This window comes from Myotis nattereri, assembly GCF_964212035.1.
Source record: "Myotis nattereri genome assembly, chromosome: 11".
Taxonomy (NCBI): domain Eukaryota; kingdom Metazoa; phylum Chordata; class Mammalia; order Chiroptera; family Vespertilionidae; genus Myotis; species Myotis nattereri.
In genome coordinates this window covers 33,056,932-33,081,199 of record NC_138086.1, presented here as the reverse complement: position 1 = coordinate 33,081,199, position 24,268 = coordinate 33,056,932, and the positions used below count along the sequence as shown (strand labels likewise).

Here is a 24,268-nt window from a genome sequence, read left to right as displayed (position 1 = left end):
GAATTGAATGGGACTTTAGAGTTACTTAGTCCAAACTTGTATTTTACATTTAAGGAGACTGAGACATGGACAGGCTGGATCATGGCAGTGTGGTAACTGGAGCAAAGGTCTCTTGCTTTGGGTCCTATGACTCTTTCCATTACATTGTATTGCTTTTCACAAACAGGATGAAACAACTGGGAAGATAACTTCACAATAATTCAAGCAAAAATATAAACTCATTAATGGCCTAAGTAGGATTTCCAAATTCACCCAACTGGCCTGTACCTTAAGGTTCAGGAAAAAGGTAAGTATGAATAGGTTTTCATCACCCATCAATTCCTTCTCAGGCATAATAAGCAGAGAAAATGCCTAAATTCTCTGGAGTCACATGACAGACATCATGGCTGAGGCATCATCTTGGTCTTTCATGACACCTAAGTCAAGTAGCCTGGAAGCCTCATGGGGGTCCATGTTTGGAACCTCGCTCAGTGCTCCAGAGTCTGAAGAGAAAATGCTCGAGTAGTGCCAAGTTTATTAGAGTGAGAGAGAATCCCCCTCACATCGCCACCAGTAGATCCCAGAGTTGCATGCACTACCTCATACCGACAATCATGGAAAATTGTTATAGTTGGAAGATACCTTAGAGGTCACCAGGTTGACCCTCCCAGCTGACATGTTAATCCCTCTTAAACATCTCCCTTCAGTGGACTGTGGTCAGATTCTGTTTACCACAGCCACGATGGACACTCTGGCCAGCTCTGAATCTGCACTCTGGAAGAGAATGTTTAAGTACTATATGGTAGAAGAAGGATAGTTCCTTGGTATAGGCCCCACTGGATCCTTTTCCTATGAGAACAAGTTTCCAGAGTCCGGCGCAAAGTCCCTCAAAATCCCCAACCAAGCACAAAGCACAAAAAAGGAGGCGGGGAGTGGGGGGTGGGAGGTCGGGTCTAGCGATTGGTAGTTGGATTTTGTTCTTGGGCTCTCAGAAGGTCTAGTTCTTGGTCCACAGAAGGCCTCTGTTGCAGGGTTGTAGGGCCAGCCCTTTCCAAGAACAACTTGTCCTTAAGCTCAGGGGAGTCCTTCCAGAGAATAGCTAGGTCTGTTGTTCTACCAGCTGTAGTTTGGCCGTCTTGACTCGCTGGGCTTCCTTCAGGTTCCGTGCACGAACCTCTGGGTTGGAAATGAACTCCACCTGATGCACAGGAAACCAGCCTCGCTCCCCATCTGAGAGTCTCATGCCCTCCAGCCAGCCTATGGGTACAAGATGGGTGGGAAGCAAAATTATCTGGAGAACACAATCATTTCCCCTGAACCACCTTTCCAAACACATTCCTGAATCGTAAGGCTGAATGGACGGGCGAGCCCCCAGAGCATGGGACAGCCAGTGCACTCACCCTGGCTGCTCTAGGTCTGACCTAGTCTATAGCTGCCTCCTCCTTAGAGTTCTTTCTCTACTCTCGTGAGTTGAATTGTGTTCTCCCAAAGTATATGTTGAAGTCCTAATCCCAAGTACTTCAGAATGAGACTTCATTTGGAATAGGGTTGATGCAGATGTGATTAGTAAAGTTAAGATGATGTAATACTTGAGTAATGTGGGCCATTAATCCAATGTACCTGGTATCCTTCAATAGAGAAATTTGGACACACACGCACACACATAGAAGGAAGACAGAGGTAGAGATTGGATACACTGCCACAAGCCAAGCAATACCTAGAGCTACATAAGCTGGGAGAGGCAAGACAGGACCCCCACCCCCCCACCCCCCCCACCCCTACCCCTAACCCCAGAGGCTATATAGGAGTATGGCTCTGCCAACACTTTGATTTTGGACTTAGGGCCTCCAAAACCACAAGAGAATACATGTCCATTGTTTTACGCCACCCAATTTGTGGTACTTTGTTATAGAAGCCCTAAGAAAAGAATACTTCCATCCAACTCCAATGCCAGCCTACTGCTCGTGGACTCCCCTTCTTACCATCACTGCTTTGTTGAGTCACCATCACCACGTCTGCTTTCTCCAAAGCCAACTCATCATTCTCTCGAGGTTTGTAGGCTCGAAGGCACTGCACTTGTGGGGAATCTGGAAGAGAAGAGTGTGAAGGGAAGTTAGGAAAGGCAAGTAACTGGAACATGGAGAAGGAATTGCAGGGGGAGGCTGAGAGGACTTGAGATCGAGAAAGTCTGCGTTTTTGAAAGTTACAGACAAAAGAGACAATTGGAAAAGTCTTCATCTTCTACCAGGAACGAAATGGCTGACAAGGAAATACAAATACCAGAATTCAAATAAATCAAAAATTCTATTTCGGTGGGGAAGATGAATTGAGAAATACATTGGGAACAACTTTAGTGACTCATTATTACAAATTCTCCAGATCCATCTTCACTCTGAAAGCTTTCCTGACTCTTTAGTCCTCAGTGGATACTGAACTTCAAAACTGCTCATGTAGGCCAGACCATTTATCCTCTACCTAATTATTTTATGTATGTGTTCTGGGTCTGCAATTAGATTGTAAAACCTGAGTCTGGGATTCATTCTTTATTTTCTTCACGCTACTCAACATGGGTCTAGAAAAGACTTAACCAGTGGGGTTCAAGATCTAAGAAGGCACCGAATCCCCTTCAGCTTCAGTTTCCTCCCAGGTACATGACTAGGTTGATCAAGAAGATTCTTGAGAAAATTCTGGAATCGGGAAATTCCTACAGTTTTGAAGCTCAAGGTTAACAAGCCTCAGAGTATTCTTGACCCACAAGCATTCCATCATCTATTTTATTGCTCTTTCTAGTTTTCTGGCTGTACTAGTGCCCCCAGAAAACAAACAGAACACCACCTAATTATCTGCACTTCTTCTAAAATCATCCTCTTTGCCATTCACAGGGTCACAGTGAAGGAGGAAGAGTTATCTTGCCTATCTTACCAACCCTATAGAACTGAAGCCCAGCAGATGATCACACAGTGAACAAGTAAACAGAACTCAGTTTACAACCGGGCTCTCCTACTTCCTTTTCCAGATTCCCTTGTATTTGTTTGTTCTTTTATTTGAGTCACCAAAGGTCCTGTCTTCCTAAAAGTTCAGCTCCTTTTGGATATGGATTAGGGAATCCTTGCTGGAGGACTTTTATGGAGCTTATAGAAGACCCATACTTCAGTCTTGGTGTGAATGCAGACATTCATAATGTGTGTGTGCCTGTGGCTACCAGTGAGTACCCGGAAGCCTGGGGTAAGAGCAGTGGTTTCTTCATCCTCTACAGGAGTAGGGTGTGCTTAAGACAAAACTACTGTTTGGATATTTTCCCGTAACTCCCACTCCAGCCCTACTTTCTCCATTTCCCTGAGACCTTCAAGCAGATAACATCCAGCCCCACTCCCACCTAAAAAAAGACAGGATAGACTTAAGGGGCCAAATATTTTAAAAGAGCAAACTACTGCCCCAAATAGGGATTGCATGGGGTTCGCTTTTAAGCAGATACATCTCAGGTGTTTAACCTCCAGTGGGCAGCTTCTACCATGAAATTCTGGACAAAAGCAATAAATGGAAGACTCCCCAAGTTACCATCCAGCCCTCTAAACTCCTGCCTCTAGAGGAGACTTCTGACCCTGCCATTTTTCTCTCCCTCACTTACCATAACACTCCAGAAGGTCCAACTCCTCTCTTGGCATGGCCAAGGCAGAGATCCATCGAAGCTTTTCACTTCTGAGAAAACAAAGGAGGGCCATTGTTCCAGCTGCAGCTCTGGGGTGTGGGACAAGGAAGGAGATGGGGAACGGACATGACTGTGGGGAGACTGTCTAATTCAGTGGTATTTAGGGAAAGTCAATGGGATTCTTCTTGGCAAGAAATATGACAGGATCTTGAACTGTATGTTAATGTCTTGCCCTCCTTTATGTTTCCCCTTCTCTTTCCAAGTTTGTCCTGTCAGTGGCATCTCGTATCTTTCAAGTGGGAGCATAAAGTCAAATGTCAGTTATAAACAGGTGGAGTTTCCATTATGGAAATTGTACTAAGCAAAATGTTCATCTCAGTGTAGATCCCCATGATCACTTTGCATAATTCTTGACACTCCTCTGCCCACCTCCCTTCTATTAAATGTCTCAGAGATGAAAATCATCCTATGATTATAATTAGATTAGGGAGATGTATCTCCTAATTTTTCTTATGTAATGTTCATCCTAGCCTAATTCTGTGATTATCTAAAGGTTTTTGCATTATCTTAGCTTTGGCTTCCAAACATGCCAGAGTAATCGAGAGCTGGCACTGTTACTGTTCCAGAAAGACGCTGCCTAAGCTGCCAAGTAAAGGACACGGGGCCATGTCTGACTACTCAGTGCAGGTGACACTGTGCACACAGACTCCGGCACCAGGCTCTCTGTTCCACAAGTGAACACAGCACTAGTGATCCCACCCTGAAATGTCCTCCAAGGGACAAAACTGAAAAGTGTCTGAAACATGAAGATCCGACTATTAGGTAACATGTCAAACTTTTTAAAGGAAACATTTCATATGTCTTTTATATCATCAATAATAGGTATAGTTTTGTAGCTGTTCATTATTGTTGGCACAGTGTACCAGATTTTCTAGGTATTATTTTTAATATTCTCCAAAATGTTATGTATGTATAAATGTATTTTTATTATTATTTAAAAGATGAGCGAATCGAAGTTCTCAACACTATGGATTTTTGCTCAACATAGGACTGGGTTGGAAGGTGGGAGCAAGGAAAGCCAATGGCACCTCACATATGCACCAGCCTTGGGCACTGAGGAATTCCTGGCTTGCACACATGGGCATTCACTGGTGATGTCAGTAATCCAACTCTTTAGTAACTCCATACTGTCCATCTCTTTTTGGCATCTCACAGACTTTGTCGTTCCAGGTTAAAGGGAATACAATAGATACTAAGCCTTGGTGGTGAAGATACACCCTCACCCACCCCAATGTCCTGTAGGCGTCTATTAGCTCCAGAAACTTGGGTTTCTCTGTGGATGCTCCCCAGTCCAGCAAGGACTATATAGTGCCGTGGCTATTTTCTGGACACACTTCCTGCCTTGGTCCCATTTCTTTCCTGGGCTTCCAGGTCTCCCTCCCCCCAGCTCCTCTGCACAGCCCCATCTCACTGAGTCTCCGTGCTGAAGAGGAACTCGGCTTGGGTGCCCTGCGTGTTGTGCAGCAGGAAGAGTCGGAAGAGGTTTTTGTGAGGTCCATGTAGCTTCATTTCACACTTTTCTCCCCGAATAGAGGAGAAGGGAGCATGGTCAAACACCAGGAATCGGCCACCCCTGCAAAATACAAGGCTTTTCAACCAGATTCTAGAGTTGTCATACTTTATCCACCCCCAGAACTTAGGATCCCAAATCCTTGTCCTTAGCACATGTAGCCTGCAAATTCTCATAAAAACCATACGATGCTGCTTACTCTCAAGATGGTAGATCCAGCATCCCCAGGTATGTGTCACTAGCTTGGCAAACCACATACCTAATATCATGGATAGTTCACCACTTTAAAGAGTTGCAGAGACAGACCAATATAAATTTTCTAAGACCCTGTGGATCTGGAATTGGCTAGTATCTTTGGGCTAGTAGGCTCAGCCTAGTCCAAAGAAGCCACAAATTAACTGATTGGGAAAGTGATAACTAATTTGTTGCATTTTGCTCTGTGTCTATAATATGGTACAGGTCTTGCCATGTGATCTTGTGGCATATTTGGTGGGATCCCCTTTTTTGCTTTGGATCTTTCTCTTTCTTCTCTATACCATGACCTGACCTCCACTGAGAAGGGTTCCTCTAGGATTCCTCTAGGGTTCCTCTCTGTCCCTTTCTGTCCTCCCCTCTTGCCTCTCCCATTTTCCTCTTGTGCTCTGTCCTCCCATTCCAATCACTGACTCTCGGGGCCGAGACAGCAACAGACAGTCATTGAAGAGATGCAGGTGGACTGGACGTGTGTTCAGTTTCCTTCGCAGCCCTGGAGAGACACTGGACTCCAGGGCAGCCAGCTCGCCACTCTTCACCAGCCAGCGTGACTGTGAAATGAGCGGGAATATCTGTAGGGTAGAGGAGGGCAGAGAAGGCAGTGTCTCAGATCGGACAAGCACAAGGCCCACCTCACTATGCCCCTTTCTCATGAGGTCCACTGACAATCATCTCTTTCACATCTTCCCTCTTGCTCATACCCACCCTTTAGACTTTGCTTCCCTGTGAACCCTCCAACCATCATGTAATGGTACAGCTCCCATGTCCATAACTCAGGCAATGGAAGGTACCTGTGGTCTAACACCAAATAGTGACCATGTGAGAAAGCTTGGCCCTAGAAACCTGAACTGAAGAAGGCATGGAAAAGCCCAATTAGGGCATTTAGTGGAAGAAGGCAGGGAACACTATGTATGAGTCTTAGAAGTTAACAGATTTGGACAGTTCTGATATTTGTTCTTTCTTTTATTATAAGAGACAGGAGAGGAGTAGGTGGGATCCGAAGTGGGAATGGGATTAAGGAGAACAAGGTAGAATCTGCTTGGGGCTGGAATTTGGGCAAAGATAAGGGTAGAAACTAAGATAGATATGGGGATCAGAAGTATGCCCTCTCTCAGGGAAATAAGAATGGCATCTGCTCTGAGTTGGAATTTAAATGTGAAATGTCTATTGTAGATTTGCATTTGGATGGGGACTTGGCCATAGATTTGGATTCAATTTTTTATTGGTTGGGCTACACTAGATTGAGATAAAATATTGGTTGGTTGAAGAACCAAAAATATCTATATCTATAATAATAAAAGTGTAATATGCTAATTAGACTGGATGCCCTTCGAACAAAGCCAGGGTTGCAAGGGAAGCCCGGGTCCTGGGTGTCATAGGGAAGCCGGTGCCAGCAGCCGGGGAAAGGAAGGCCTACACTTGCATGAATTTCATGCATCGAGCCTCTAGTATATATATATTAAAGCCTAAGCAACTGTTCGACCGTTCGACCGGTAGCTATGACACGCACTGACCACCAGGGGCCAGACGCTCAACGCATAGGCATGAAAACATGGAACAGACTGATGAACCTCAGAGGGAAGAGGGAAGGGGGGAGGATGGGAAGAGATTAACCAAAGATCTTATATGCATACTAGAGGCCCAGCGCACAGATTCATGCACCAGTGGGGTTTCTTGGCCTGGCCTGCGGGGATTGGGACAAAACCAGCAGTCCGACATCCCCCGAGGGGTCCCAGATTGCAAGAGGGTGCAGGCCAGGTTGAAGGACCCCCACCGATGCACGAATCCGTGCACTGGGCCTCTCATATCTTTATAAAGACTTGAATTGATAAGTTTTCTTTCATCTGCCCAGTTCCCAGGTGTACACTATGCCCCTCAGGTAACTTCATTTCTTATGTCTCCTCCCAGAGTTTCTTTACAAGCAAATGCATGTACAGATTTGCACCCTCCTACTTTTCCATCGAAGGTAATACATACAGTTCTTCTGTATCTCTCCCCTTTTCCACTTAGTGGGGTATCATGGAGAATAAAGTAGGCATTTGGGCACCCCAGAAATAGGACAGAACAGAGGCATGCAGACTGAGGTTAGAGACTGGCATGGTGAGAGCCAGAGGGCTCTGTGTTAGCAGGTGACCTGCTGACATGCCGAAGACTCACTCACCTTGCATTCAAACTCAATCTTCTGGCTCAGGTAGATGAGCTCCTCCGTCCGGCGCATTCTCTGGACGTTGTTATTGCAGTCTCGGATCAGCTGCCAGGAGAGCAGGGTGAGGAAAGAGGAAGGGCACTGTGTTAGAGGTTTGACCTTTGAGGCCCTGAAAGAAATCTGGAAATCAGTAGTTGTGACAGCTTTTCCACCAGGCTTGACCTGCATGAAGGTGGTATCTAGGTAACATTTCAGGACTCTTGGTGTACTTGCTATGACAGGGTCAACATTCCTGGGCTGAGTGAAAGCAAGATGGAATTTGGAGAGTGCCTGCAGTGTCCTCATGGTGGGAGGAGGCTGTGGGTGCGGAGGGAGGTTTGGTGGGTGCAGAGGGAGGTTTGGTGGGTGCAGGAGGTACCTGGGTAATCCCATCAGCAGTGGCCATGGACCTGGACAGGGGAAGACTTCTCCATGAGGGGAACTGTGGGCCACCTACCTCCTCCAGAGCATGGTGCGCCTTCGTGGCCTCTGCTTCCTCTGAGGAGCCAGGCTGTGTTCTCTTCAGAATGTTCTATAGAACAAACAGCAGCCAGATGGAAGGGGTGGTAAACAGGAAGAGATAATGGGGGTGGGCCATTGGGAGAGGTCCAGGAACAAAATTTTAGTAGCAAATTAACCCTGAGAAAGAAGGGTGTGGGTGGTGGGGAGACTGCGCACTTTGTCCACAGGGTGTAGGACAGTGCAGAAGGGCCAGTCCTGTGTTGTGGGGCTTCCTGAAATCACCCTTTTGAGTTGAGGGGAGAATCCCAGGTGGGGTCTGTACCTGGAGCAGCAGTTTGAGACGGGTGATGCGCTGGAATGGCAGGATCAGAAAGGACTTGAGGGACAGGCGCTGGCAGACAGGGTCGCTCTCCAGCCTCTCTAGGACCTCGCGGAAGCTGCTGTTGGTGCTCCTGTCAGACAGCAAGTGGGTAAGGAGGGTGGGGAGTAGTGGGCCACAGGGAAGGCATGCGGAGTGGAGACACAGTGGAATGTTTGTGGGTCAGGCAAGGATGGTGAGATCCAATGACATGGAGCTGAGACCTAATGGTCCAGGGCCTGTGATCTGGAAGGCACTGGGGCTTGAGATCACAGAACAGGCACAGAATATGTGCTCAGGTGACAGCACTCTGGATCAGGGGTTGGAAGTTTGGATGCAAGGTCACTACCAGGCCCACACAGGGACTGAACGGGGTTTGGGTCTCACAGCAGAGTTTGGAAGGTGCGTTCCTGGTAGGTCTGGTTGGTGACATATGGCAGGTAGACCCGGCGGAAGTGGGAGGCATGGTTCAGGACTACATCACACACGTGGAAGGTGAAGATGTTGTTCTCAAAGTTCTCCTCCAAGTCTGAAAGGAACCTGCGCAATATTCAAACAAGTCTCATGAGACCTGTGGGTCTCAAGTGAGCAGCTGGCTGAGCCCTGCTCTACCTGATCTGTGACATCTCTCAGTTAGTGAATAACTTCTGTCCTTTGCTCTGTGCCCCTTGCTCTGCACTTACGTTCTCTCCGAGGCTGCTCCTAGTCTTCCCATGACCTAACGCTCTGGTCCTAATATTCCATTTCTTGTTCTTTTCTGGAATATGTTCTGGTTTTCTAACCTTTAGATGCTTCCCAAATCTCGTCTCCAATGCACTGCGTACCCACAGTACATCCAAAACTCAACCCAGGAGGCATCTCATTAATTTGTTCATCCACCAATGGCTCTATCCATCCAGGACCCGCTCCTCTACTATTTCCTCCTTTCCCTACAGCCATTGGGAATCTCAGAGGGAGCAGTGAGAGGGTTTCCAAGAAGGAAAAAGATACCTACTGAAGGTTTCTAGGCGAAAGACAGTGAGGCAGAGTGAGTAGCATTTGGGAGATGACGTGTCTTACGTGGCACTGACATCACGCACGTCCTGTAGACGAGAGAAGAGCCACTGCTGGTCTTGGTTGGAAAGGATGGCCCGGAGCTGGGGTGAATGCTGGAAGTGATCCACAGCTATGTTCAGGCTGCGCAGGTAGGAAGCCTCTGACACAATCAGCTCAAATTTGGCCTAGGAGTTGGGGAGGAGGAAGATTAATGTACAACACATTTTGAGTCCCTGGTGTATGTTTTAGGGGTAGAGTGGTGAACAAGACAGATCTGTCTGTAGCTCACCATCACAGTGAAACCTAACCTGGTATCAGGGAGAGGGAAGGTGCATCAAAGCCAAGGGGAGAACATGTGCAGACCTCAGAGGTGTAATAGAGAAAGATGCTTTCCGGAAACTTACACTGAACATTTGCAGAACCATGTACTAAAGTAGGGGCAGGAGAGGAAGCCAGAGAGGCAAACATGGCAGTCTGGAGAGTTAAGTGAACAAGGCAAAGGAGTTTGGTGGGCTTCATACCACAGAAAAACAAAAAGAGGCTCTATGTAGGGGAATAACTTGACCATCAGTGTTTCTAAGCACAGTGTAGAGAAAAGATTAGAAGGGGAAAGAGAGCCATGTTAGGAACCTGCCGTATTAAGTCCAGGTGAGAGATGAAGGCCTAAATAGCCGTGGGAATGGGAAGGGGCCAGTTTCATGACTATTCAGGAGGGACACGGGGAAGGACCTAGTTATTTGCTAGAAGTGGACTCTAAAAGAGCAGGAAGAGTGCCAGCTAATGCCTCAGTTTTTGAGTTGGGTAACTGGGAGAATGAGCCAGAGAACTCAGAGATTCATTTGTGTTTGTGTCTTGGCCCTGACACTCTATGTGGCTTTGGGTGGCTCATTTGATCTCTCTGAAGCTGTTTTCTTGCCTTTGGGGCAGGGACAGTGACCCAACCTCACAAACATGTGACAGTCAAAAGAAATGGAGTCAGTGAAAGCATCTTACAGACCCTAGAAGTGCTATTTTATGAAAGAAATATGTGCTTATAAGCGCAGAGGCCTGTCTTCTCAGAAATGTGAGACCGGCTGGCCCGGGAGCCACGTGGACCTGTGAAGATGCTGGAGATGCTGAAAGGGAGCTGGGTTCGAACCAGCTCCCAGGGTCTGGTTCACAAACACGGGGAAGAGAAGAAGTGATTTTCTAAATATCCTCCAAGTGCTTTGGAGGTTGAGGTCAGAACAGGGTCCCCCAAGTCTGAGCTTCAAAAATCCTAAAATTTATATTTGTCTGTCTGACTTGGTAAAAGCATCGTTTATCCGTAAGTCCTTCTGGCCCAAATGTTTCTCCTTCCCACTTCTGAAAGGAGTGAGTATGCCACCAATGCATATCAAACAATGTGCCACACACTCTGTTTAAAGCTAGATACGTGTCATTTCACTTAAACCATGTAGCAACCCTGAAAGGTAGGTATTCATTATCTTCAATTTTTAGATGAGGAAACTGGGACTGAGCAGTTATATAATTTGCCTGAGGTGACACACCTAGTAAACGGCAAGGCAAGGCTTTAAACCTGGGTTGGCCTAACTCGAAATTAAAGTCATGAACATGCTTTGAATAATTACTATATATTAGAAACTTATCTTTTTTTTTTTTTTTTAACTCTCCCAGTACCTCTTTGCAATGCAATTTTACAAATGAGGAAACAGAAGTTTAGAAAGAGCAAGTAATTAGGCCAGAGTTAAATAACTGGCAAACATTAAAGTGGGCTTCCAGGTCATTGACTCTGAAACCTTAATACTTAGACATTATTCCAGGAAACCTTTACATTGTACTATTTTATCTTCCTGGGAAGAAAAGTTTATCCCAGGCTGGTTATCAGCAAAGCTCTCCAGATAAAACCCATTCATGGTAACGACATCAGACACACAGCCTCTACTACAGTCTTGCTTTGGGGCTAAGGACCAAGCAGAGACTGATGGTCATTCAAAAGCCTCTATGAGTCCAATGGACCACAGGTCAGGCACAAGGGGCACTCAGCCTTCAAGGGATACAACAGAAAGCCCCTGGTGTGCCTTGGTTGAAGTAGCAATCTTTAGTGGAGCCTGAAACCATGGTTCAAGATGGAAATTTCTGTCTAGCCTGAAGCACTTGTGATGGGATTAATTCTACGTCTGGCCACTTTGTATGAGTCTGAACCAACACCAGGTAGCAGTAAATGATCATGGCAGAAGGAGGTGGACAGGCAGGTGGGTGATGATCTTCAGAGAGCAATTGAAGTCCGTTGGAGTGGAGATGGCTGACAGCTTGGGATGCACGAGTGTGTGGTGATGGTGGAGGTGGTGGTGGTGGTGGTGGTGGTGGTGGTACTGATGAGGAGATAGGATGTGAGCCTCCCCTCCTGCATCCCTCTCTCTTGCCCCCACCCTGCTCTGTTGGGTACCTCTTGCAGTTTTTGGTCTTCATGGGTCATGGAGAGCAGCACGGTGCTATTGCGAACCACAGGGATCTCCTGCCAGAGGGAGCTCCTGGAGGCCATGGAGAGGCGCTGCAGGTAAGACTCTGAGGACACCAGGGCCTTTCGGGGCTGCCGGGGGGAGGCGGGCCCAGAGGCCTCTGCCAAGCTGTCCAGCCGCTGCTGGCTCTGAATCTCCTTGTTTAGAACCACATCACTGTACTCCTGGTAAAGCAGCTGGGCTGTGGGGTGAAGCAGTGTGGGAGAGGGAGAGAATTAGGGAGACAGGGGAATTAGGCACAGAGACAGACAGAAGCCACCAGACTTCTTCTGGCTCTCCTGGCAGTTTTCTCTTCCTGTAGGTGTCCCCAACCCCTGCTGGCAGCCATAAGCCCCTCCCCAGTCTTGGGAACAACACCTATGTGCATCCATAGTTCTGTTTCAATATACTCACAGGAGTTGATGAGCTTTGAGCAGCGTCTTGAAAAGCCTCCCATCACCTCCTTTGGCTTTTTCTCCCTGTGGAGCAAAGAAGGGCTCTGGGGTGCTTGCTGGCCCTTAGGTACCGAGGAGCCCCAGGTAACTGTAGACGGGATAGTCTCTAACCTCTGGGACGTGTGCTGGGATATCAGGGCCAAGTCCCCTGACCCATTTTGGGGTAGTTTGGAGCTTTCTTGGATGTCATGTTGAATTTTTACAGGGGGTTTAGTTCATAGCTAAAGGGCCTAGGAGGATAGAAAATTAAGACTTAGGTAACAAAACCAGGTAGATCAAAGGATACCAGGCTCCCTACCCTGGTATCCTGGTGTCTGTCTCTTCCTCTCCTTCCCTCTGGAAGAGACAGGGTCCCAGAACCCATGTCAACTAACAGAAATCTCAGTATGCTAAGAAAAGAGAGTACAAGAGTGCTGGTTGGGAGAGATGACTCACCGAAAAACAATGGAGTCTGAAGGGCCAGGGGGCTTTTCCGTGGCTGGGCCTCTTGTATCTGAAAAGGGAAACGGATGAAGTAATTGAAGTTACAGAGGAACATTCAGAGAGAGCTGAAGAAAGTAAGACATAGAGAGATGTAGGCACCTGGGGAGGGGAAAAAAGGCTGATCTGGGAATCTGTGAGGGAAGTGCCAAAGTAGAAAGCATCTGATGACACGACTGGGAGGTATGAACACATCCCTCATGTCAGAACGTAGATTGGACAAGGAGATGATGTCTTCTCTACTATGAGGAGGACATCAAGAGGTGCTGGTAACTGGAAAGTGAGGTGTGTTTGGGGGTAGGGAAGAGTGTCCACAAAAACCTTAGGAAATGTGACACACAATGAAAACACCATGGTTGGGTGACAAACAGAGATGCAGGGAAGGAGAAGGAAGAGCATCACAGTGAGCTCAGAGGCTTCCAAGGACTTCCCTCTGTGTTGGGGTTGGATATGTGGGTGAGTGAAGCCAGTAGGGGGAATAGGAAGAGCCCTGGGACAGAAGATGGATGAGGTGGTAAGAGCTACAGAAAGCTTGGTCTGATGAGTGCTCCTTGCTCACCTGAAGAGCCCTCAGGTAAGATGGAAGGTCTGCGCAGGCCTTGCCGATGCCAGCCCTTGTGCTTACTGGAGCCCTCACCAGAGATGGCAGCCTGTTCACCACTGCCCTGTGGTGGTCTCCCTGAGTCCCGCCTGTGGGGCCAGCTGGATGCCTTCTCCAGGTGGGGGTGGCTGGGTTTTTCAGGCTGCCTTGTTCGACCTATATCCGACCTCCTCAGGCTACTGGCTCCTTCCTGAGGGTCTGTTCTTCTTAAAGATCCTTTGGCAGGGGCCTCTGACTCTTCTGAGAGCCCTGGTTCAGGGGTGGGTTCCTGGAGACCCATAGTCCAGAGGGTGGCTGGGGAAGAGGGACTCGGAAGGCTCGTCATGTTGCTGAAAGCTATGTCAGGGGATACTTCACTCTTTCTCCTACTGGCAGAAGCCAAAGAGTCTGTTGATCTGCCCATGGCTGGAGGCCAGGAAGTACGTCCTCCAGAGTGGGGACTGGAGACTGCCCACTCTTGACCAACAGGCCTGGGTTTGGCTTGACCCCCTGAATTCATCAGTGCTCCTTGAAGGCTCTTGTTCCTCCCTCTGGCCTTCGGGGGTAATGGTGGTGGTTCGGTGAGGGGATTTATGACAGGGACAGGGGGTAGAGGCCTGTAGATCCTTGGACTATTATGAGAAACGGAAGAATGGTGGGGCTGAAACAAATCAGGAGTTGGGGGTAATGGCTTGTTGTATCTTGGCCTTGGGGAGGAAGAAGTCCGACTATGGTGGGAATCATCTGGGGTAGAGGGCAGAGGTCGGTACTGCCTTGCCACATGGGGGTCAGGAATTTCAGGAAGTGGAACTTTGGGGGGGCCACACAGCCCTGAACTTAGGGCCAATGGAGGGTAGCTACAGTGCCTCAGTGTGGGGACCGCTGCACTGGGATGGCCGTCTCTCTCCCCCGCGGAGGCGTGGACGTGCCTCTTCTTTGGAGGAGCAGGAGGTGGGGGTTCATGCAGCCTGGTATCTATGAAGACAGGTGAAGAGCCATATATAGGAGACCCTGGGGTAAAGGCTGAATTATGTGGGGAGCCCCATGGCTGGCTGCTGTGGGGACTGCTGGGCCTGTGTGGATCAGAGGTAAAGTCTCCAGAGTCATGCCCCAGAGTGGACAATGAACTAGGGCATTCTGGAATAACGCTGCAGTCCCTACTGCTTCTCCTGTCCCTTCTTGGGTTCACAGAGCCATGGATGGCAGCTTTGGGAGGTCTCTGAGGCAACCCTGAATGAGAGAAGGAAAGTGATCGTCCCACCAGGTCCGGAGCCAGCTGTGTCCTGTGAGAGCCCGGGAAAGAGTTGCTCAATAGGTGCTGGATGGCCCCTGTGAAGTCAGCTAGGGGGCTCTGAGGAATGGCCCCATTGGAGCTTCCATGTGGGTCCACGGTAGCCTCTGAAGAGGGAGAGCTGGGGAGGGCCGCCAGGAGAGTCTCAGAAGCCCCACAGGCAGATGGGATGTCGGTGGAGAAAGAGGCTCTGGTGGTTTCTGGAGAATATGCAGCCAGAGAGGCCTTTGTCCTGGGGATGGCAATTGGGGGGCTGGCAGCCAGCAAGGCGGCTCTGCTGGGGGAGACTTCAGCAAATGGGGAGGGAGCTGAATCTGGTGAGTTTGGAGAAGTCTCAGGTGCACCAGCAGAGGCTACGTGGGGCCTCCCACTGGATGCTGTCCCTGTCCCCAACTGGGAACCCTCTGGCTGGGGGTCCCGAGCTATTTCTTGAGCAGGTGGCCCCCCAGCAGGAGAGAAGCGAGGTGAAGGATTGGACTGACAGGAACATCCTACTGGCTCCAGGGTAGGAGTCTGAGCTATGGGACAAAGCTCCTCAGCCCTAAACTCTGTCTGAGAACCAGGAATCCTGGCATTACAAGCATCTGGGAACAAGTCACAGGGAGAATAAACCTTGGGGGCTAGTGGGGGAAGACCATCATGCTCTTCCCCCTCCTCTGCAATCCTCTCTCCTCCCACTCCCCCCAGTGTGGCCCCATCCCAATCTTCTGCCTCCTCTTCCTCCTCCTCTGGCATCAGTGTCCCTGGCAGATCTTGATGTTCTTGCCTTCCAGGTACGTGCACTGACCTCCTGGCTAAGCTTTGATACTCCTGGTACTGAGCACCCATCCTACTCTCCTCAGGCCCCTTCAACTCCCTCTTCCTCTGTTCACCCACTTCCAGATCTTCCTGGCCCCGAGTCCTCCCCTCCCACTCATCACAATTCACACCTCCTGATTTCTCATTAGGCTCCTCCCTTTCTCCTTGTTTTGCAAGCACCATATCATCTTGCATCTGTCCCTGTTTTTGCCTCTGTCCTCCCTGTGTACCATTAACCTGCTCCTCCATCTGTTCCTGCTCCCCTAGAAGCCCCTCAGAACATACAGCCTCCCCCAGGACTTCCCCCTCTTCTTGTCCCTGCACCTCCAGCCCCTTGGCCTCCTGGGGACACAAAAGCCTTTCTTTCCCTTGACTTTCCTGCAGCTCCTTGCCCTGCCTGGCAGTCCCACTTTCAGAGTCCTGCAGGGAGTTGGTCTCTACAAGGTGCTCTTCACAGGAAGATGAACATCTGGCCCGAGCAGAGGCATCTGGAGAAGCTTCCTCTTTCTCTGCTGCTTGTCCAGTCCCCAACGTCAAAGAAGGGAATTCTGGTCCGAGTTCCACCTCCATTCTGCTGCGCAGTTCGCTGCATAGTGGGGCCATGTCCAGATGTTTACCCTGGACAGGGCAGGCCCAGTGCTCTGGAGGAGCTGGTGTCCTTGCCTGTCTGTCTGCCAGGCTCACGGGCACTGCCTCCTGGCACTCTGGGGTGTCCCAGGCCTTGGCCATAAGGTTTTCCTGCTTGGTCTCCACATCCAAAGGGGCCTCCTTGGGGAAAGAGGTCATACTCTCAGTTGCACAGTCATTCACATCTCTTAAATCTCTCTGCTGGGTCTCCCAGAGTCTGCTTTCCTCTGCCCACGTATAGGATGGGTCCTGGCCTTCTTGAGCTTTGGGCCCCACGGCAGGGGGCTGGCTGCTTCTCATGAGAGCTTCAGGGATGACACTGAATTCTGCTACAGCAGGAATGGGAGCCGGTGCTCCACTCCGCGGCTCCGCAGCCTCCATCGGGGCTGAATCCTAAAGAGGCATAAAAGACAAAGTTTCTATCACCTCTTCGGCTGTTTACTATCAGAGGGGCAGACCATGAAGAACAAGAGTGGGACGTTTCTTTGGTTCTCCATAGACTCATTCTTTGAGACAAAAGGTACACAACAAAATAAGCAATAGCCTCTATAAAACTTGTCACTTATTTGCCCATTTAATAAGTAGCAAGTGACCCTTTCAAGTGGGGGATACTCGGCAGTGAAGGAGATAATGTCCTCAAGGAGCCTGCAGTCCTGTGGGAGAGACAGATAGGAAGTGACTGAATTAGACCCTCACTGTCAGAGCGCCAAATTCTCCAATGGTCATTCCTCCCAGACAGTATTATGTCATATTGTCTCTCCCCGTCTACTCTCTGGACATCAAGAGTGACTCAGGCCTATGTAACTCCCAGACACTGCGCGACACACCCAAGGTCTAACAGCAGGAGAAGCAGTGTTTCCGGGCGACCTTCCTCCTCATCTGCTGATGGGGGTTAAAATAGGTCTGGTCATTATAACCTATGTCTAAGGCAAAGTGTAGCGTCACTGCCTTTATACTGGGTCTGGACTGTGCTCATCTCATTTTTCATAGTGTCGCACAGCCCTGTAACTAATTAACAATTTTGTTTTCAATTAGAAAGGCAGCTGTCACAAAGCAGAATGACTTGTTAGATTAGAACTGAAGGGATACCGAGGTGACCTGCTTCAAGTAGGTCCATAAAACTGTGTTACTCCATTATCTTACTCTTTCTCTCCAACAACCTTGTGAACTCTGCTCATTACTCGTCAAAATCTTGGCCTTCCCACCCCTGCTCTCACTTCAGCAAATTCTTTGCAAAATATTGAGAAACCAAAGGAAAGGAGAATATGGAGAAACCAAAGTTGCTCCAGTTTCTTGCAACTCAGAGAGACCTGCGTTTTGCTCTCTCCATCTTTCCTCCTCCAACAGGGCAGGCAAACCTCCTCTCAAAGCACCACCTTCTTCAGACTTCCTTCTCAGGGACCCTATGCTATGGGTGACCTTCCTCCCACCATCACCTCTGCTAGAATCATCCCACCAGCATTTAAGCATTTTTCTAACCTGTAAAGGGAGTTGCTCATACCTGCTGTCTTCACAGCCTCAATCTCGCCTGCGTCTCCTACAATCAAAGGAGACTCTATGAATGCTTATTTTGGAGGTTCTTGTCAGTATTTGACACTACTGACATTAGAAATACTCTCTTTCTTGTTATCTGTGAGACTACAACTTACCGATTTAACCTCTTACATTTTCCCCAATCCTCTAACTACGTTACTGTGCTCCTCTTTGTAGCACTTATCAATTACAGTGCACTTTTCTTCTCTGTAGCATTTACACAATTATGATCTACACTAATAAAAGAGAAAAATGGTAATTGGCGTACGGTGATACCTTTTTCATTGGCTAATCAGGGCTATATGCAAATTAACTGCCAACTAAGATTGGCAGTTAACTGCCAACTAAGATTGGCAGTTAACTGCCAACAAGATGGCGGCTAATTTGCATATGTAGGCACAATGCAGGGAGGCGAAAGGGAAAGCAGGAAGAAGCCCCCTGCCACTGACAGTGATCTGAAACCCAGGGGGGAGCTAAGAGCTGGGGGGCAGGGCAAAGGCGGCCCTGGGGCCGCCTTTGCCCTGCCCCCCAGCCATGATCGGAGAATCAGGCGCCTTTGCCGCCCTGGCCAGTGATAGCAGGAAGTAGGGGTGGAGCCAGCGATGGGAGCTGGGCACTGTCAAAGCTGGCAGTCCCAGGAGCTAGGGGTCCCTTGCCCACGATCGCGGCGCCCCCCGCTGCCACTGCAGGTCCCCGCTGCCTGGGCCGGACGCCTAGGCCAGAGGCATTAGGCCTGGGCAGGGGTGGAGCCTGCAACCGCGGGGAGCTGGGGGTCCCCTGCCCAGGCCTGACACGTCTGCCGGAGGCCTCAGGCCTGGTCAAGGGGCCAATCCGGTGATTGGTGATCGGAGGGTGATGAGGGTCAACTCCTCTGGCTGAGGCATCAGACCTGGGTGGGGGGCGCAGCCGGGGATTGGGAGGATATGATGGTCCCCTTGCCCAGGCTTGAAGCCTGGGTCAGAGGCATCAGGCTTGGGCGGGGGGTGGAGCAAGCGATCAGAGGGAGATGGGGGTCCCCTGCCCAGGCATGATTCCTGGGCCAGAGGCCTCAGGCCTGGGCGGGAGCCAGAGCCAGTGATCGGGGGGAGATGGGGGTCCCCTGTCCAAGCCTGACACCTCTGGCGGAGGCGTCAGGCCTGGGCAAGGGGCCGATCAGGCGATCGGAGGGTGATGGGGGTCAACGCCTGAGGGCTCCCAGTATGTGAGAGGGGGCAGGCTGGGCTGAGGGACACTCTCCCCCCCCCCCCCACACACCCAGTGCACGAATTTCGTGCACCGGGCCCCTAGTTATTATATAATTACTAGAGACCTGGTATTCATGCACCAGTAGGGTCCCTCAGCCTGGCCTGTGGGATCAGGCTGAAATCAGCTCTCTGACATCCCCCAAGTGGTCCCAGATTGCAAGAGGGTGCAGGCCAGGCTGAGGGACCCCACCGGTGCACAACGGGGCTGGGGAGGGACATGGGAGGCTGGGGAGGGACCGCAGAAAGGCTCCAGGGCATGTCTGGCCCATCTCGCTCAGTCCTGATCTGCCAGACCCCAGCAGCAAGCTAACATACCAGTCGTAGCGTTTGCCCCCTGGTGGTCAGTGCACGTCATAGCAACTGGTCGACAGTCTGCCCCCTGGTGGTCAGTGCATGTCATAGTGAGACGTTGAGCAACCTTAGCATATCATTAACATATTACACTTTGATTGGTTGAATGGCCAACCAGACGACCAAACACTTAGCATATTAGGCTTTTATTATATAGGATGTGTGTATTCTGATTTACCATCTATCTCAAACAATAGGTGGTAAATGTCCTGAGATAAAGAACTACATCTGTCCTGCTCAAATATCTATACATAGTTCTCTACCTGGCCTGTACTAAGTGTTTAATAAATACCTTTTAATTACAGAATAAATTCTTGTTTCTCTCTTGGCCTACATTTCCCATATCTAATCTAGCTACCAAGTCCTATTAACCCCATCTCCTCAATATCCTTCAAGTCTGTCCTCTTCTCTCCAAATCCACTGGTAGACCCTACGCAGGCTGCTGTCCTCTCTCACTCAGGCCACTGCACTTGGGGCAGAGCCTGGCCACTGGCCTCTACATAGCTTCTCTTGCCCTTTCCCAAGGCATTCTCTACCCAGCACTTGAGTGAGTCTCAAAAGCCCCACTTCTAGTTTAAATTCTTCAGTAGCCTCTAACTGCCAATAGGATGAAATACAAATATCCAGCATGGGTTATGTTCCCTCCTCAACCTGGCCTTTGCCTACCTCTTCCCCCTCCTCAGCCCCCACCCCACTGGCCTTCAGTCCCTCTGGCTCACCTCCCTCTCTCCTGTAGGCCTTCAGTGCTGCTCCTCAGCCTAGAATCCTCTGCTCCTACCTCAGAGAAGCCTCTAGTCTCCCACACTCACTGCACTTGGAGTTACATATTTAGTGTCTGTTCTCATAAGGGCACAAAAACTGCAATGTTAACTGCTTAGCCCTCTGCTTGAAGCTTAGTTGGCCCTCAACAAAGATTTATTGAGTGGATGAATGGAGGAAGGAAGAATGCAGAGGTGAAAGAGCGCTGTTCAGTTTCCAGTTCTGCCTTTTTGTTATCTTGCTAATTTTAAAGCAATTGTGAAAATCACTTAAACATCCATTTTCTTATCTTTATAAAAGGGAAAGATATTTTCTTTGCAAGGAATTGTAATGAAAATTAAGTACGACAGTATAAAAAGTGCATTGTTAAATGTAAGGATCATAAAAATGTTAGGGATTGTAATTATGGTTGATGAGAGAGAATAAGTGTAAGAGAGAAATACAGGACTTATGAGCTGGAAGGACCTTCAGAGACAGACAGAAAACTGCTTAAGTTAAATGAGGAACCTGAAGGTCAGATAATCTAAACACTTGCTCACATAAGCAATTGGTACAGGTGAACTAACCAAGGTCTTCTGACAACTCAACTATAAGCAACTAGAAGTTCAGGTTTAAGAAAGCTGGAAGGTCACCAGCCTGGAGAGACCTCAGGGGCCTAGGGAATACACAGGTGCACCTGGGCCTGCACCCTCCTTGTCTGGACTGGGCTTAAAGTGGAAGCCCACCACCCAAATGCCCACTGTCCTGCTAAGGTATTGCACTTGTGCACATGCTTGCACAAGCACCCATCCACATGCACGTACCTACATGTGCACACACACACACACACACACATACAAAATGAGCCACCCTTGCAGTTTCTACACAATAGAGACTGACATAACCAAACAAGCAGGTCCCTAAACACCCTACAGATGTGATAAGTATGTGACAAGTTCCAGGCCACCCCATAGACACAAATACCATCTATACAGGGCAAAGAGCCACCATGTCTAACATAAGCACACTTGTGTAGAAGGGTTTTTATATCCTTTTCCAGTTAATTGACACAGTGCAAGATTTCCTCCCTATGTCTAGCCCTAAGGACAAAATACTATAATCACTATGGATACTGTGATGTGACCCTATTCTCTCAACCACATGTTAAATAATATACTTGCTCAATGTAAGCACTTTATGGATCTTGGCTCCTACCTGCCTAAGGGGACAGTGTAACTAAATCTGTAGTCTCCCCTCACCCACAGCTGTATTGTCCTGGCCCTATACCCATACACACTGCCATGTCCTCAAAACAAACAGTCTCTAAAAATATGTGTGCTTCTGCTATATTTAGGCTACATCTGTATGCCCCATGGGCTACCTGGACATCTTCAGTTCCACACAAGTGACACAACGCACATGTGCCTCCTGCAATCCCATTGACAGTATTTCTAACACAGTCTATCCATTTAGAAATATTGGTGGCCACCAGCTCAGACACCATTCCCTATACTTGATCCTGTCCTATTATAACCCTGTTAGAATTAGGCACCACAAACCTACAACATGACAAAGCTCTAAGAAATCTGCAAAGCACATAAAGACATCAGGAGAGAGTTTTTGCAGTGCCCATTGTTACAGTTGCCTCCTCACCCCCTTCTCTATGGGGACGAAGCTCAGTAACTGAGCACCGACAGATTGAGCATGGCACCTTCCAACCAGACACATGTTGCATCTGCTGACCCCGTCCCACCTATGACTTCTTTCAAGACAAATCTGCAAGTCACCCCATTAACACAGTGTATGACAGAGGGCAGTATCTCCCTTGGATCCCACAAACATCTTAGCTCTTGTCCATTTCTAGTCTGAAGACATAACACTATTTCAAAGACAGCCACCTCACCGCCACCCACCTCCATCACACTGCTGCTTCTCCTTCGAACCCATGCTGCCTGCTATGTGTAGGTCTAAATATCTGCTTCCTGGATTTTCTAGCAATGGCAGTTTCAAATATTCTGATCCACACCAAAAATCACTAAAACACTTGAGATTGCAACACTTCTGCATTCATACCACATTGTCTATACTACTGCTTATCTTAGGAAAATACCCCCAAATCACTTTTTTTAATATAAAAACTGAGACTCCCACATAGATGGATGCCTTTATCAGTGTTTGACACTATTGCCCCCAATGCTACACATATATAAAAATTAGAGTAGCAATCTGGACCACTAACTGCAAAGACCTATGCTCTATCCACTTTAGAAAAGCCCCGCCATCCCAGTGAAAACTATAATAACCGGCTCTTATCTATTCCTAATGTCTGAGAATGTCACAACCTCCACTGCCCTGCAGACCGCATAGGCCCGCATAGAACATCAATGCTGACAGGCCCCACAAGCCCACTGTGGACGCCCCCTGCCATCCAGACAGATTATGTGTGAGTGACTTCTTTGTGTCCTTAGCAGAGCCCCTGAGAGGTGACCTTGTTCTTGCCCACCTTACAGACACTATAAATGACCAGCTCCTGTTCACTTCACAGACACAGTGAGTGATTTACCCTGTCTACACCAGATGCTGTAAGCTACCTGACATTGAGTAACACTGCTCTTGTTCAATCCATGGCCCTGTGAGTGGCCCATTCTTGTCCACACCAGTGACTGACCACTCCAGACACCACAAATGACATCTTCTTGTCTATCCCAAAGACACCATGCTTGATGTGGCCACAGACAACCTCAGACAGACCACACTGTGGTCAGCCATATACTCTTGGGGCCCCTAGGACATGAAGACTCTTGACTATGTTTTGAATCACTGTTTTCTTTTGGTAAGAAGGATACCTTTGCACACCTCCTGACCTCTCTCTTCCCTACCATGATAATGACATACATTCCTCCTGCCAGACAGTCTCACTCAAAATTGACACCTACGTCCTTCCTCCTCCCAGCCCCACCCCCCAAGAATCCCCTCAGTAGACATGGCTTCAGTTTCAGGCCCACAGACTGGTTAACAAATTATTCCCATTTTGCTAGGATCTAGGCCAGTCTCTTCTTTCACTTTGGTGTAGCTAAAACAGGAAGTCTGAGAGAAAGGCCACATCAGGAGCTGTTGAGCTAGGAGCTGTTGAGCTAGGAGCTGCTGAGCTAGGAGCTGGGATTTCTGGAGTAGGCCAAGGATGCAGGGCCTTAGAATGACATGGGGGAAGCAAAAGAGGGAAGGAGCTAGAAAAGAAAGCCACCCTCTCTCTCCCTTGTCTGTCTGACACACCCCTCTCCCTCAATCTGACAAGACTCCTGGCCAGAGTTCACTTTGGTAGACAGAAGGGCAAACCTGTCTTGGGAATCCAAGATCCAGGAAGGGGAGAAGGGACTGACATCTGAACTAGCTCAGGACTAGCTCTCTGAGGACAGTCTTGCTGAAGGCAATTTTAAATGATGCTCAGAAGGAGAGCCCCAAGCCCAACTATAAACAGCTCCCTTCCCACCTCCCCAAGTTGAGAATGCAAATTGTGCTTGACAGGAAACTTTGGAGAGACTCCCCAGATATGGGGAACCAGAGAAGGGGGCCAGGGGAGGAATCATTTTTACAGGTGAAAGTACCTTGGCTAGCCAGGGAAAGGTAAATATGGAGACATACACAGTGTGCAAATCCATAGGAAGGTAAGTAAGGAAGGCCCAGGCCTCGTTAAGAAAAAGGAGATAATAAGACAGCCACAGGTGGGGAAAACGTTCCACAGCCGAGTCTCCGTAATCCCTTATTGTAGGGTCAGCCCTCCCCAGGGCCGAAACTTGGAAGAGTCCTATTATTGGCCTGGAGAACATCTGGGGGCAGGGTGCCCAGTTCCAAGGAAGGGGCCAGGCCGGAAGCGAATTTTTCAGGCAAGAGCATTTCCTCCAGCTTCCCTCCCCTTCCTGACCAAGATAGTCACACGCCCCAAACTCTGCCCATCTGCCCAGCCCCCCATTTCCGGAGCCTGCGCCCTGGGACCGGGCTGGGGCTGGCCCCAGGGTAAAGGCCTAGTTTCCCGTCCTGGCCGACCCTCCCTTACCTCCGCCAGGACTCTACAGCCGCCAGCCCCAAGCCAGGAGCTGCGAGGGAGGAGGGCACCCACCTGGGCAGTGTCACATGCTGTCCCGGCACCAGAGTCCCTCCGGGTCCCAGGCGCCGGCCGGCCGTCCCCAGCACAGGCCCTGGA

At 49.1% G+C, this 24,268-nt stretch overlaps 1 protein-coding gene across 1 annotated transcript; it reads right to left on the bottom strand.

Moving 5' to 3' along the window:
- On the bottom strand, window positions 1–24,268 carry ARHGEF5 (Rho guanine nucleotide exchange factor 5). The gene is made up of 15 exons (XM_081102773.1): window positions 24,185–24,268; window positions 13,465–16,594; window positions 12,861–12,918; window positions 12,385–12,449; window positions 11,919–12,172; window positions 9,515–9,675; window positions 8,843–8,995; window positions 8,420–8,549; window positions 8,093–8,167; window positions 7,612–7,701; window positions 5,865–6,022; window positions 5,100–5,261; window positions 3,608–3,678; window positions 1,962–2,066; window positions 1–1,236 (listed from the first exon to the last, which is right to left on the bottom strand). The coding sequence occupies exons 2-15, from the start codon at window positions 16,580–16,582 to the stop codon at window positions 1,079–1,081; spliced, it is 4,758 nt and encodes a 1,585-aa protein (XP_080958899.1). The 5' UTR covers window positions 16,583–16,594; window positions 24,185–24,268; the 3' UTR covers window positions 1–1,078.

Excerpts from the sequence above, each read along its gene's own strand:
- ARHGEF5 (XM_081102773.1), bottom strand. The coding sequence starts at position 16,582 with ATGGAGGCTGCGGAGCCGCGGAGTGGAGCACCGGCTCCCATTCCTGCT. Across the intron at positions 9,676-11,918 it reads AAGACCAAAAACTGCAAGAG|GCCAAATTTGAGCTGATTGT; the intron begins GTACCCAACAGA and ends CCCAACTCCTAG. Across the intron at positions 2,067-3,607 it reads GGACCTTCTGGAGTGTTATG|ATTCCCCACAAGTGCAGTGC; the intron begins GTAAGTGAGGGA and ends CTTCTCTTCCAG.